The sequence below is a fragment of the Melospiza georgiana genome, chromosome 4, assembly GCF_028018845.1.
Source record: "Melospiza georgiana isolate bMelGeo1 chromosome 4, bMelGeo1.pri, whole genome shotgun sequence".
Classification (NCBI taxonomy): Eukaryota; Metazoa; Chordata; class Aves; order Passeriformes; family Passerellidae; genus Melospiza; species Melospiza georgiana.
Genome location: NC_080433.1, coordinates 22,884,978 through 22,898,233, shown reverse-complemented (window position 1 = coordinate 22,898,233; position 13,256 = coordinate 22,884,978). Strand labels below are relative to the sequence as shown.

The following is a 13,256-nucleotide window of genomic DNA, read 5'->3' as shown; positions in this document are numbered from 1 at the left end:
AAAACCACTATGAGATCTTTAATGTCCACACAGAGATGTTATGATCTCATTTCTGTGTGTTTCCATCTGAAAGATCTTCCCCACTAAGCACCACATGGTGCTTCATTTTATCTTCAAAGCCATGGGAAGCTGAGCCAACTCTACAGGGAGCCAATACACGGATACACTGAGGGAGGGTTCATGTAAGCCCCTCTTAGAAAAGCTGCCTTCAGGCCATGTGAAGGAAAACCTCAGCTTTCAGTTGAAGCCAAAATGTATGTCTAGCCTTCTCTTTACAAAAAGGACTGTAAAAACATACAGCAAAGTAAGCTGGTACAAAAACTGGAGAGGGAAGAGGGTTATTTATTTATTTTTGCTGAGCTCTTCTCTCCTTACAGTTCTAACTGCATCACTTCAGTTCAGAGAGCTATGTCAAAGAATTGCCTTTTTTCAAACTAATTCTCCCCGAAAATATCTACATTAGCCCTTCATTTCATAGAGAAAATAGCACTAAGCAGAAAGCATATATATAGCTACATCCAGTAGGCAGGGGGGGAAAAAGACTCACATAAGTCACTTTCAGTTAAAAGCTTCTAGGAGACAAGAATTTCCAGAGGACACTTCTCCATTGTAGCATATTTTCAGAGACCAAGTCATCTTCATGTAGTTAAAAAAACACCACATGAAAGGATTTCATTAATTTAGCAAGAATGGGGGATGATTAAACTTCTCCCTCATGCTTAGAAATGGTCTCACATCCTGCACAGAAGCGTTTTGTGCTTACTCTGTCGTGGTCGTCAGCTCCTCTGAAACATGAGTGGTCTGAAGGAGGCCTTCACGTTTCTGGAAAGGAAGATGGAATTAGCAAAGAAGCTTATCAGAGGCTCATTCAGCATCTTTCAGAGCACCAGAGGACAGAACTGGACGAATTCACTAAGTTTCACAAAGGCAGAGGTGAAACAGCTGACACAGGAGAATTCATGCCCAGAACAGTGGCATTGATCAGGCTGACAGCCACAGGGATGTTTGAGAAATGTGTGTTTGCACCTCTATTTGCAGCTAACCGCCTCACTGGCAATCCTCCTCCTCAGACCACAGTGAACATCATGCCTAGAATACAGTTTGGAGTTTGTCAGCCCCACTTTAGATCCCTGCAGGGCAGCTGGTCGTGTCACAGTGCCTGCCAGCAGCTCAGCACATCTGGCAGCCTGACTCTTCTGGGACTGAAATGACACAGATGGCTGTGCCCAGGCCAGGGCTCCAGAGTGCTGCACAGCTCTCCAAGAGCAGGCATGGCACTTGGGGCCACTGCCACACACCTGACACGGACACACACATCCTCCAAGGAAACACAGGGAGCACAAAAAGCTCAGCTAATGATTTCAGCACTTCCCTGATACCAGGTTGTCTCTCCTTCGCATAATTTTCTGCATGAATAAGGAGTCGCTACCCAAGAGAAATAGCATGTGTTGAGACAGTTTCAAAATACCTCAGAGGGTGGAAGTGCTTTCACCTGAGTGAAAAAACTCGCTTAGCATCTCCACGGGTTCCTTTCAAAACTATGCCTGAATAGAGGAATTTCTTTCCTCCCTTCTGCGTGCTCAAAAAGCTGACAGAAAGAGCTCAAATCTCAGCAGCCATCTCGGAACCAGCTCTGTCAGAATGACTTAGGGGAGGGCTAAGGGAAACAACTCCCCCAGGCACAAGCTCTGCACATCTTTACCATCTCAGTCAAACCTCAAGCAAGAACTTATTAGGGAGAACAGCTTTGAGGAGAAACACATCCTTCCCCAGAAGCAGTTTGAGAAATGAGAATTGAAATCTAAAAACCTGTAAGAAGAGCTCCTGCCCCTCCACTCCCTACTGAAGTAATGAAGGCAGGCAGAGCTGCTGGAAGGGAGGGAGCTGTAACAGCTCCATGCCTGCCGGGGCTTTGTGCTGCCAGCTGGCCACGTCTGCACAGCCCTCACTTCCCTATCACACTCCTATCTCATCCTGCTCTCCCGAGGGAGCCATGGGAACAGCGCCAGGAGCTTTGGGGGAAAAGCCAGCATGACAGCATGGATGGAAAAATGAGGAGGCATCTGACAGGGCAGTGTTTTCCTGCATACAAAACAATGCTGCCTTTATTCCATCCCACCACGTCTCTGCTTTATTAACACAGGGCTCAGGACCTTCCAGGCACCCTGAACCCCAGGGAGAAGATGGTGTAACCTGTGAACAAAACCTCAGTAAGTGATGACTCGTGAGTAATGCCTCCAAGTGCCTGATAAGAAAGAGGAATGGTTTCCAGCACTGGCTGCCCAGCTGGTAGAAAAGGAAGCACTGTTCCCCCTCCCAGGCAGCCCAGCATGTTTCTCTCACAGCAAGCCTAGGTCTCCTGACCTTGCAATCCAAAAGCAAATGTCATTCCTTGATAAAATGTTGATTCCTTCCACCACTGGCACCAGACACATTTATTCTTCATCCTGCCTTGGCTCTGACCTTTCAGTCTGCAACTCACACTAAAAGGGAATTACTGTAAAAATAACCCAGATCTCCCAGCAGCACCAAGCTGGGACATGCTGCAATTTTAAGAATGAGGCTGACGTGAGTTAAGCATAAAGGATGACAATTCCTGAGCCTTGCAAAAATAACCAATACAGTGAGCCTTTAGCACATTTTTTCCACTTAATTCTGAGAACTTTTTTTTGTTTTCCTGAATTAGGGCATTTCTTCATCATGCAAGCTTTCATTTAGAAAAACAGGCAGTCGAGTCAGCTAGAAAATCTCAGTATTTTCAGTCCTCACTGGAAGCACCACCAAAACCAACAGTTTCTCTCCTCCCTGCCCTCACTGAGGAGGGCTGGAATGAACAGGCATGTGTTGAGTGACACCAGCATTAAAGCATGTATCACCCTAGACTCTCAACTCAGCACTTAGAGTAGCTGCTCACAGAATTTAACTAGAAGGCCCACCTGAACCCTTGCTCTGCCAGGACGCTTCTTGAATAACTTGGGTATACATTGCCATGATTCCCCAGTTTCCTACTTCACACAAAGAAACCAGCAAGAAAACTAGTTCTGGAGGTTGATTTCAAAGAGGTTTTCAAGTTACTTCCAAGTAACTATTTCAGGAACTCTGCTCTTGAGAGGGGCTATTATGAAATAGCCCCTCACAGAGGCCATTATGAAGTAATAAAAAGTGGTTTTCTGCTGGGCTGGTCTTGTAGTTGTTCAGCAAAATATGGAAAAATGGATAGCTAGCTAAAGGTTCTTCCTGCCAAGGAAGGTAAAACAGAAAGTCATCTCCAAAACGCTTGTGGGTTTCTGAGCAAACTAACAGTGCAGAACAAAAAAGGATAGTGCATTGTTTGACAGACCTAGATTGAGCTACAGATATTTCTCAGACTCTAAATCAATTATTTTTAATTAAAAAAAACATATGCAGCACCTTAAGAAAGTCTCAGTCTGCCACTGCAAGATGGTAAAGGAAGAGAAGGATTTAATGGAAGGGCAGAATTACCATGGAACTGTGGAGATCTGGATAAACACCTCCCATGTGCTGTATAATATTATCTCACTTTGTGCATTAGGACACTGAAAGTAAGAGGAAAAAAGAGCCCATAGCACTTACACAAGCTCATAAGGTGCTCTGCATTGCTCTGGGATGGGCTGTGGAAATGCACACATCTTGGCTGAGCAGTCACTTGCTAAACCACTTTATTTTCATGGTGTAAGCACAGTCCTTTTGGGGAAGAAGCACCTCAGGAATCTGCACAGTGTGAGGACAGCTCAACAAGTGGATAAAAATAATCAAAGTCACCCATGAAAATGAGACTTAGCTAGTTTTGAAAATTTCATGTGGGTGTGTTCCTGCACCATACTCCCACAGCACCTTGCATGGCTGTCTTGCTGCAGGGTCAGTTCTGAAAGATTTGCACAGAAGTCACTTAAACTGTTTATTTACCCCCTCAAATGTATATCCAAGCAAAAAGAGGCATTTAAATGAAAACCTCTCAGTTAACACCTTATGTTAACTGTGATGTAGTTTGACAGAACCCTGTTCATTGTTGGGATATGTAACAAGAGATCACTTCAAAACAAATTGGTAATAGCGGCAATAATTTTCTTAATAGTAGTTTTCTTGTTCGGATTAGGAACAATATTCACCTCATCACCATTCTGTTTGTCATTAGAATATCAGAGACCAAACAAAGTTCATTTAAAGAGAACTGTGTTACTGAACCAGCATGTATTTTTAGACTAGATTATGGATGCTGAACTACAAAAATTCAGTTTACCAAACTAGAAGGCAGAAGGTTTTTTTTCCAGAATGAACACGCTCTGTTTCATACCACCCTTTGCTTTCCATTTAAATAAACAAAGATGAAGAGTTGCAAGCTTTTCCTAGCATTGGGTTAGGGGCTGAGAGAAGCCTCCTCTTGCACAGGGCCAGCTGTGTCCATGCCCATTGCAAGCACTCCAGGCTCTAGATCCAAGAGCAAGAGCCTCTAGGATTTGACTTAACCCCCACTATACCTGACTCCTTGGGGACACAGGTGTTGCTCTCTCTCCTGCCTAGCTTGTCAGCCTTTATGTCACCCTGTCATCTAGTCTCAAGATCCAGGGACTCTGGTGAGCCAGATGGAGTCTCCTCTATATCCCTCCAACAGGAAAAGAAGTGAAAACCTTCTCCACAGCCTTCTTTCTGCTGTAGAGGTGGATGGTTCTGTAGCTTGAACTAAGGACAAGGAAAGGGAGGCTTTATCTCTCTACCTCATATTTTTTTCTGCCTTAGCAGTTATAGAAGACACTTGACTGTACTGGGCAGAAGGAGGTTTTTCACATCAGGGTGTGAGAGAGCTGCTGACCAGCTTATATTTATATATTCCTCCTTATCTTTCCAAGACAGACAAAAGAAATCTAAAAATAAATCTGTCTCCTATTTACATTCATGTTACTTTATAACTAACTCACTGTTCTTAAATTCAAAACCACCTCCTATAGATAATACACACATTTATTATGAACCAGGGAACATCCATCAATTTCTCATTTACATCACACCCTGCACGTCTAGTGCATCCAGGCAGGCAACCTGGAAACACCATTATTAAATATAAGGCAAAATGAAGCTCATCTAATCAACCACCCTGCATCTTGTAAGGGGATCCAGGTTTGCAAAACAGGGCATGGGATCACTTTATCCTCTTCATTCTTGAAAGGAAACTCACAGATGGAACAGTAAATTGCAGAGTGAGTGCCACAGCAAACAGGCATTAACAGAGCAGAGTGCCAGCTGGAACACATCTGCCTGGGGTTCAGCAGCTGGGAGAAAAACTGGGTTCCCATGGGAAGCTTTCCCTGGGATAGAAGGCAAGGAAAAAGAAGAGGTACAGGTGCTTGAAAGTAGAGCCTTTGTAGAAGGAACGGTCAACACAAAGCAGAGAAAGGAATAACCAGAGCAGTATCTAGGGCAGGGGGGAAGCAGTCAGGGTTCCTTAGATCAGATCTCTCTCCCATATCTAAGGAAAGCTAACAAAAACATAGGACTGTGAAAGAAATGATGAAAGTCTATCAGGCTTGCCAAGGAAAACAACATGTCTAAGTCTGCACATGAAGTCATTGGGGAAAAACCACACTGCTAACAGGCATTCCAGACTGGGGAGATTTTATGAGCTGAGACTCCTTGCTGTGTTGTTTAGGTTTCAATGGCTTCTCTGCAAAAAATGCATGGCAAAAAAAACTGTACCAGAGTGACAGAAATTACAAGCCCAATGCTCCCTTATACAAAATCCCACTGGTCATGTTTGAGCTTGCTATTGCAATAGCAAAGGGTGGCCCCAAACCTACTAAAGATGTGCTGTCCTTGGAGTCTCATTTAAGCATGTGCAACCCAAAAATGCATTCCCAAGCACGGGACTCACCAAACAAGTGGGACACATATTTTCTGAATGACAAAAAGATGGGAGGCAGTGGGTGGGGGCAGCCCAGCCGTGCAGAATGCCCTCTGCTCCTGCCAGGAGCTGGTACTCACCCGTACAACCACCACCTGCACAGACACGTGCTCAGGCAGCCGGATGGGAGCTCGGAAATGCATGGCCAAAGCCACCAGAAGGTGCAGGATGGAAATCAAATTCTTGCCATGGATGGCTGCAGGGAACAAGGGAAAGGAAGCCAGTGAAAGGACACTGAGGTGTTATTTTAAACAAACAGCTCTGGGGGAAAAGGCAGTGAAAAATGCTTTTGGTCAACATAGTCTTTTTATCCTTCTTCCTCTTTTTCATCAATTAGTAAGGCCTACAATGTAACTTCACAGGTAGCAAAGCCTACATTCAGCCCTTCCTTTAAGCATAACTTACAAGTCCCAACCCCCTCTGATCACAGACAGGCAAACCCAACCACTTGCTTTCCACTGCACTGGAGGATACTGGGGAAGGATGATCTTAGCAGACTTCCTAAGTGATAACACACTTACTGAGACAGAAAATATAGTAAAAGTTCTTACAGTCAACATTCCACTTGATTGTCCAGCCATGGGGTCGGAGTAAATCATGGACAGCTTCCAAGACTGTCTGCAGCTTCTGCTTCTGACCAATTTCAGATTGTGTCACCTCTGCCACATTCAGTTTACGGTCAGCCAGTTTTTCTGCATTTGAAAAACAAACAAAATAAATAAATAAAAAGGGCAGACAAAACCAGATTAAACTGTGTGGAGATAAGCACAGACCACTGGAGTCTACTAGAACTTTTCTAAGATAATTATTTTCCTTGGATGGAAAAATAGCTGAAAGTAAAACTTTTACCAAAATATGTCAGTTCCAATAAAAATGTGACAAAACTGGTGAAGTCTGGCTGAACATGCTCATCAATCAGATATCAAAATATGTAACAACTTTCAGCTAGGCATCAAGCTAACAGCAATATTAATTATACCTCCCACTTTCTTTCGCTGCAGAAAAGCATTTGGCACAACACAGCCTTCACTGCATAAGGAATATGCACAGGTACAAAGGACTTTTTTAAAGCTAGTTTAGGACAATAAGTGGGAAATATTTTGTATGAACATTTACTTCAGCTTGACAAGCTTAATTTCAAGTCAGCTGAAGGTATGAATTTAAGCTAAAGCACATTTTGCAACCTCAAACCCTCAAGACTCATACCAGGATTAGCTCAGTGGAACTAATTTAAAACGTAAGTTGGTACAATCTTGTCATGTTGTTGACATTGTCACATCATAGTTGATTACTTCCAAAATGAAATAAAACAGGAAAATATGTAAAATTCCATTACTAAAATTTCAGTTCTGCTGATGTAATATAACTATTTGTGGCCAAAGTCACAGACAACTTGTTCTTCTCTTTCTCTGTGTTGTGGCCCTTGCAAAAGAGACAGAAGCCAACATTCTAAAAAAAAGAAAAACCAGGCAGCTGAGGAAGGTGGGTTTGAGTCCTCCAGCCATCAGAGCAATGGGAACAGCTCATCCCTGTTCTTGTTCCACACCCATAAAAAAATGTGGCCAAACTCACTGTGCTGATCTGTCCACGATGTCAGGACTGGTTGGCCATATTCTAATTATATACTATTCCACTCTCTAAAACAAAAAAACATACTGCACCAAAACTGTTTTCACAAAATGAGATTCTAAAGACTCTGATGACTCTTTCAGAAATGTTTCAGAGTCGTCAAAATTCCTCTTTTTCCAATAATGGAGATATTTCTGCTCTCAAGAGCATGCTTCTTCTGGATGTTTTATCTAGCTAAAGATATCTTTTTTCTTTTGTTTTTAAAGTGGCAGCAATACAAAAAGCACTCGAGTAACCCAAAGAGAAAAGACTTGGAGGTTATCAACTAACAAATACTTTGAACGTTTTGAATGTTTCTAGCAATCTAAAGTACGGATTTTTTTAATCAATATTTTTTTATCAAGATTATGAAAACAATCAAAATAATTTTTCGGTCACATGTTAGAGCTTCTACCTATTCTCAGCCCAGGTTACCTATCAGTCAGCAATCAAATTTATTTCCTTTCACACCAATATCATGTGTACTAGGCCATTCCAGCTTCTCTGAGTGGCACTGCTTGCGCCTTGATAAAATTAACTAAACAAGGAGCTCCACCTCCATCAGTCATTTACTAATATCTTACTTCAAATCCCTTCAGCATAAGCCCAGTGACAAGCTGTTGTCTTTCATCCTTTTTTGGGGGCCTGGCTATCAAGACAAAACACCTCTCACTCAAAAGGAATGGTTAACTACTACTTGAAGTTTAATGACCACACCTTGTTAGTTTTTCCAGGAAAGTGAGGGAAGGAACAAAGACACTGCTGAAGAACAGCACAAGACTGGGGCTGAGCTGTGGTAGCTCCAGGTCGGAGGAGATGCATCTGCTCCCCAGTCAGGGGCCCAAAATGCAGGAAATGAGTAAAAGCTGGTGCAGTGAAAGATCTCAGGCTGCAAGATGTCCAAGTCCATTTTTCCTGACTGATCTACACAAAGAACCATAGAACCATTTGGAAGGCTGGAAAAAACCTTCAGATCACTGAGTCCCAGCACTGCCAAGACCACCACTAAACCACATCCCCAAGTGCAAGACCTGCATGATTTCTGAACACCTCCAGGGATGGTGACTCCAACACCATCCTGGGTAGCCTGTGCCAAGGCTTAACCACTCTTTCAGTGGAAAAATTTTCCCAATATCCAACCTGGACCTCCCCTGGCACAGCTTGAGACTGTTTCATCCTGTTCCCTGGGAGCAGAACCCAACCCTCCCTGGCTGTCCCCTCCTGTCAGGGCGTTGTGCAGAGCCAGAAGGGCCCCTCTGAGCCTCCTTTTCTCCAGGCTGAGCCCCCCCAGCTCCCTCAGCCCCTCCTGGTGCTCCAGCCCCTTCCCCAGCTCCACAGAGTGACGAAGAACAACTGGATTCAAGCAAATACTCCCCAGTTAAAATTGCCTGTACATTGCTGATCCATACAACATTTGGAGGCTCCTGGCTGCAGGCTAACCCAGAAGTGTTGAAAGTATTCTTGCTTCATTCCTCAAGTTATTGTTTTTGAGGAGTTTCAACTGCACACAAAGGTAATTGTCATTAACTAATTTTAAAAGCTTGTGGATGTACATCAAAACACCTCTCATTTAAGGGGCCTGTGCAGAAAATCCAGCAGCCAGTGGAACCAGCAGCACTAGGTCCTCCTGCCCCACTGTGACACACACACATCCCACAGCCCAGCCCACTCCTGAAAACACATCAGAAGTGAGCTGAGAGCAGTCTGGCAAAGAAAAAGTGTGTATTTATTATACAGTACTGGAAGCCTCAAGCCTTTTTGTTTTCTAAAAGCATTCTCATAAATCACTGGATAATCCTGAGTCTTCTCCACTGTGCTTCCTGCATCAACACACACATTGCAAAGATGGAAGGGGGCTGCAAAATCCCAAATTCTCAATAGATTGTATCCCCTCATGTGTCATTCACACAGAGGTGCACATTTTGAGCACATGTCTGCTGTCACTCATTCTCTTTTTCTTTGTTCCCCTCAAAAAGTAATACTTTTAATCAGGACCTCAAAACATCTCTCAGCCCAAAAGCTTTCAAAAGCAAAATACACTGACAAAATTTTGGACCACATGGCTTCTGCTTGGCCCCACAAACACAAACCTCTTCACTCCTTTTCTACCCCACATTTCAGCTGCCTGGACTACAGTCAGTCCATGAAACAGATACCTAGGGATTACCTGGATTGCCTCCCCTCTCAGCAGACAGCCTGAGCAGAACAGATGGAGAAGCTGAGGCAGCTTTCAGTGACATCAACCATCTCCCTGAGATGTTGAGTTACTGCACAGTCTGCAGCTTTGGGAGAGGTTAATTTTGGGCCCTCCCAGTCTTTGGTGTCCCCTTCTCTGACAGGGACTCACCCAGCAGCTTTTGCAGCACCTGCCCATCGTACAGGTCCTCTTCAAGTTGTTTGACAATGATTCTCTCCTCCACCAGCACATCATTAATCCAGTCAATTAGAACCTGCAAGCATAGAAAAAGGAGGCAAATGTTTAAAACCAAAAAAATGCATTCCTTCCATTCAAGGCAGTAATCAGGACTATAAAACAGATGAACTGCAAGCATATTTATGTATTTCCAATTTGCAGAGATGAGATCTGAATTTTAAGAAAATAGAAAAAAAGCACCTGATTTTCCCTTATTGTTTTAAATTCAGGTCTTGACAACAGGACAAAGCATTTTATCCTCAGCTATTGCAGAATACAAAAATCCAGAATTAAAATCTTGGTCAAATGGGTCTGATAATTTTACCATTTTAACAGTTCCCATATGCTGACTACCATAACTATGAAAATAATTCAGTCACCTGTAAAACTGGAATGAGCATAAAGAATCTTTAAAAAGAAAAGGAACTGAGCTAGATCTCCCAGGTGCCAAAAACAATTATTTCTGAACAGTTACAGGAAAACAAACTTTGACTGTTTGAAGCTGGTAGTATCATTCTCCTCCAATTTACTACTCGGAAATTTAAATTATTTTCACAAAAATAACACAGTTCTGTGGGAAGAGACACAATGTTAACTCCTGCTACTTCCTAGGTTCCATAAGATAAGAGTATTGCCAATCACAGATGTGAAAAATCCATTGACTAGAGCCACCCAAAACAATAAGCTTAATTTAAAGATTCTGTAATCTTTAGTTTGCATTCATACAAAGTTGCAGATTCTTTTAATTCACTTCTGATTAGACCCCATATTTCTGCCTCTTCTTGGCAGTTGTGATGGCTAAGAAGGTTCTGGGGTTTTATTACACAAGAGGTTGTGAAACAAAAGCAAATAAACAAAATATATGCAGGCTTGCAGTGGAAAACAGCCACCCTGGGACTCCTAGGGAACAAGAGCATTTGAATGTGTTGGGCACAAGGACATTCAGCCTGGCTGCTGATGTTCATTCAACCTAAGAAACTCAAATCTGGCTAGGCTTAGTGACCATGAAAAGGTTTACAACCCAAACATGAAATACTAATGCTTCATGTGCCTCTAGTCCATGTCTCTAGTGCTTCCAAAGCATGCTGAAAATGCAGAGTGAAAATCAGCTCTAAAAATAGGGGCAGTGTAATTGGCAAGGAAGCTTTGGCTGAGAGATTTGGCAAGTGCTCATTCCATAGCAAACAAGGATCAGCATCAATCTCACCCCGGTAAATCACCTTTGCCCTCTAAACTGTCCAGAAGGATTAGAACCTCAACAATAAAAATTATTCTTCCAAAGATCTGCCTTTGAAAATAAAGGTTTTCTGTTAAGTTATTCACTATTCAATATCGTCATCTTGTGTCAGAAGAGGTCTTCTGTCACACAGGTACAAGAGGGGAGGTGAGTGAGGACATATGGATACACAAGGATGAACTCTGCAGCAGCAACATCATCACCCCATTGCTCCCCCAGGACAAGTCAGCAAAAGATCACCAATGAGAAGCACAATGCTATCTTTCACCTCAAAAACTTCCCCAGTTATACAGAAAAATCAGTCCTAGATAACAAGACATCAACTAGAAAGAGATTTTTTTTAAAGGTGACTGCCTAATTCCATAATTATACAAGCTTGAAACACTGACATTCATAAAAAATCAGCTGAAGAAATCAAAATCATAAAAGGTTTAGGTCTTCTGTGAGATTTACAGAACAGGCTTTCAAAAATTATCTGAAGTTCAGCAGAAGATATTTAATATACTCAGATCCCATTACAGACCCGAGGTTGGATTTCAAGAAGTCCTCAAAAGCTTTGTTAAAGGAAGACTCAAGATGCTAAACTATTTGAAACCATTAATAAACATTTTATTTTGTTTGCCCTGTGCTGAATGGTATTGAAGTCAGAATCTAGAAAATGACAAGGAATTATAAATAAAAGACTAAAATGTAAGATCCAATATCCCATTTCCAAGAGTGCAGATACACAGTACAGGGTCTTAAAAAAGGAAAATATATGCACTATGTGCTAATTAAATGTTCCACAAAAATTTAGAACTGAAAAACTTTAAGTAAAAAACTACAAAAAAGACAAATTAAACGGGTCTAGTCACAATTATTTTATTATTTTCAGAGTTTAGTACCCAAATCAAAGAAAAATATCCCAAAAAACATTCTAACTTCTCTACTATTCAGACTACAACTTTAGCTCCACTAAAAAAAAATGAGTTTGCAAAGAAAAAAAAATCCAGGTGTTTTTTTCCAGCAGCTGTTGAAGACTGTAAAGTACTGCAATGAAAAAAATCCCAAGCCTTTCTTGATTCCTTGATTATGTCTTAATTAGAAACCTGGAAAAGCTTTCAGCACAGATTTTTTTCTTTTTAACTTTTACAGAGGAAACACCACATTGCCCATTGAAACGATGAAGGTGCATAAATAGTTTCTGATTATGCTCACAGAACATCAGCTCTCTCCAGTTCTTCGTGATTTCTCCTTCATAAAAATGCAGAAGCAGGAAATATTCAATAACCTGAATGTCTCAAAATTTTAACAGCCTGACACAGGCACACTGATGCTTGGTGGGAAGCAGACAAGAGCATCTCCTGTGCATGAAAAGATGCTTAACATCGATGTGTCTGGTCTCACACTCTACCCATTCCTTCCTTCCTGTGCTTGCACTTCATACAGCTCAATATTACATTTTGGGCTCATGAAAAGCTGCTTTGCTATAGCCTTCTATAATATTTGGGGCTAGTAGCATGGTTTTAAAAATTTAATATGATATTTTGATGTCCTCACAACTGTGCCTGACATTTCCTGCACGTTTGCACTCATCTAAGGCACTTCTGAACTGGGCCAAATTCTCAGACACATGCACTTGTAGCTGCAAAAATTCAGAGTTCAAGGGCATAAGGACCCCACAGTCACCACTGTACAGTAGTGGAGAAAATGCACAACAACTCAAAATACATGAACACATCTGGCACAGTGGGAAAACAGGAAGCCCAGCCACCAAAAACAGCCCAGAAAGAAAACCCTGGCTTCAATGACCCACTTCCCCTCTGCTTCTGGGGAAATCAGGAAGCAGAGATCAAAGGTATGAAACTGGCTGAGCATGAAAATTAATAGCAAAAATTCACATTCAGGCCTCGTGGCTAAGCACAAAGCATTGGCATCCTGTAAGCAAGGGGAAGGCCTCCTGTTGCCAAATGCAGATCACAGAGCATTTCAGGAGCTCTGTTTCATCTGGTCACAAGTGACAAACCACACGTCAAAGGACAGTGGCCTCATTTTGGTTTTCTCTTTACCTCAGTAAATCTAAAAAAAGCCATAAAACCAGA

General features: G+C 42.2%; 1 protein-coding gene across 1 annotated transcript in view; it reads right to left on the bottom strand.

Moving 5' to 3' along the window:
- Positions 1-13,256, bottom strand: part of PARVB (parvin beta) — a 52,388-nt gene that overhangs the window by 14,536 nt on the left and 24,596 nt on the right. The window contains exons 4-7 of the mRNA XM_058022915.1: positions 9,873-9,975; positions 6,469-6,609; positions 5,998-6,113; positions 764-822 (exon numbers count right to left, since the gene is read on the bottom strand). Coding sequence (XP_057878898.1) covers positions 764-822; positions 5,998-6,113; positions 6,469-6,609; positions 9,873-9,975 — 419 coding nt within the window. The remainder of the gene's footprint in view (positions 1-763; positions 823-5,997; positions 6,114-6,468; positions 6,610-9,872; positions 9,976-13,256) is intronic.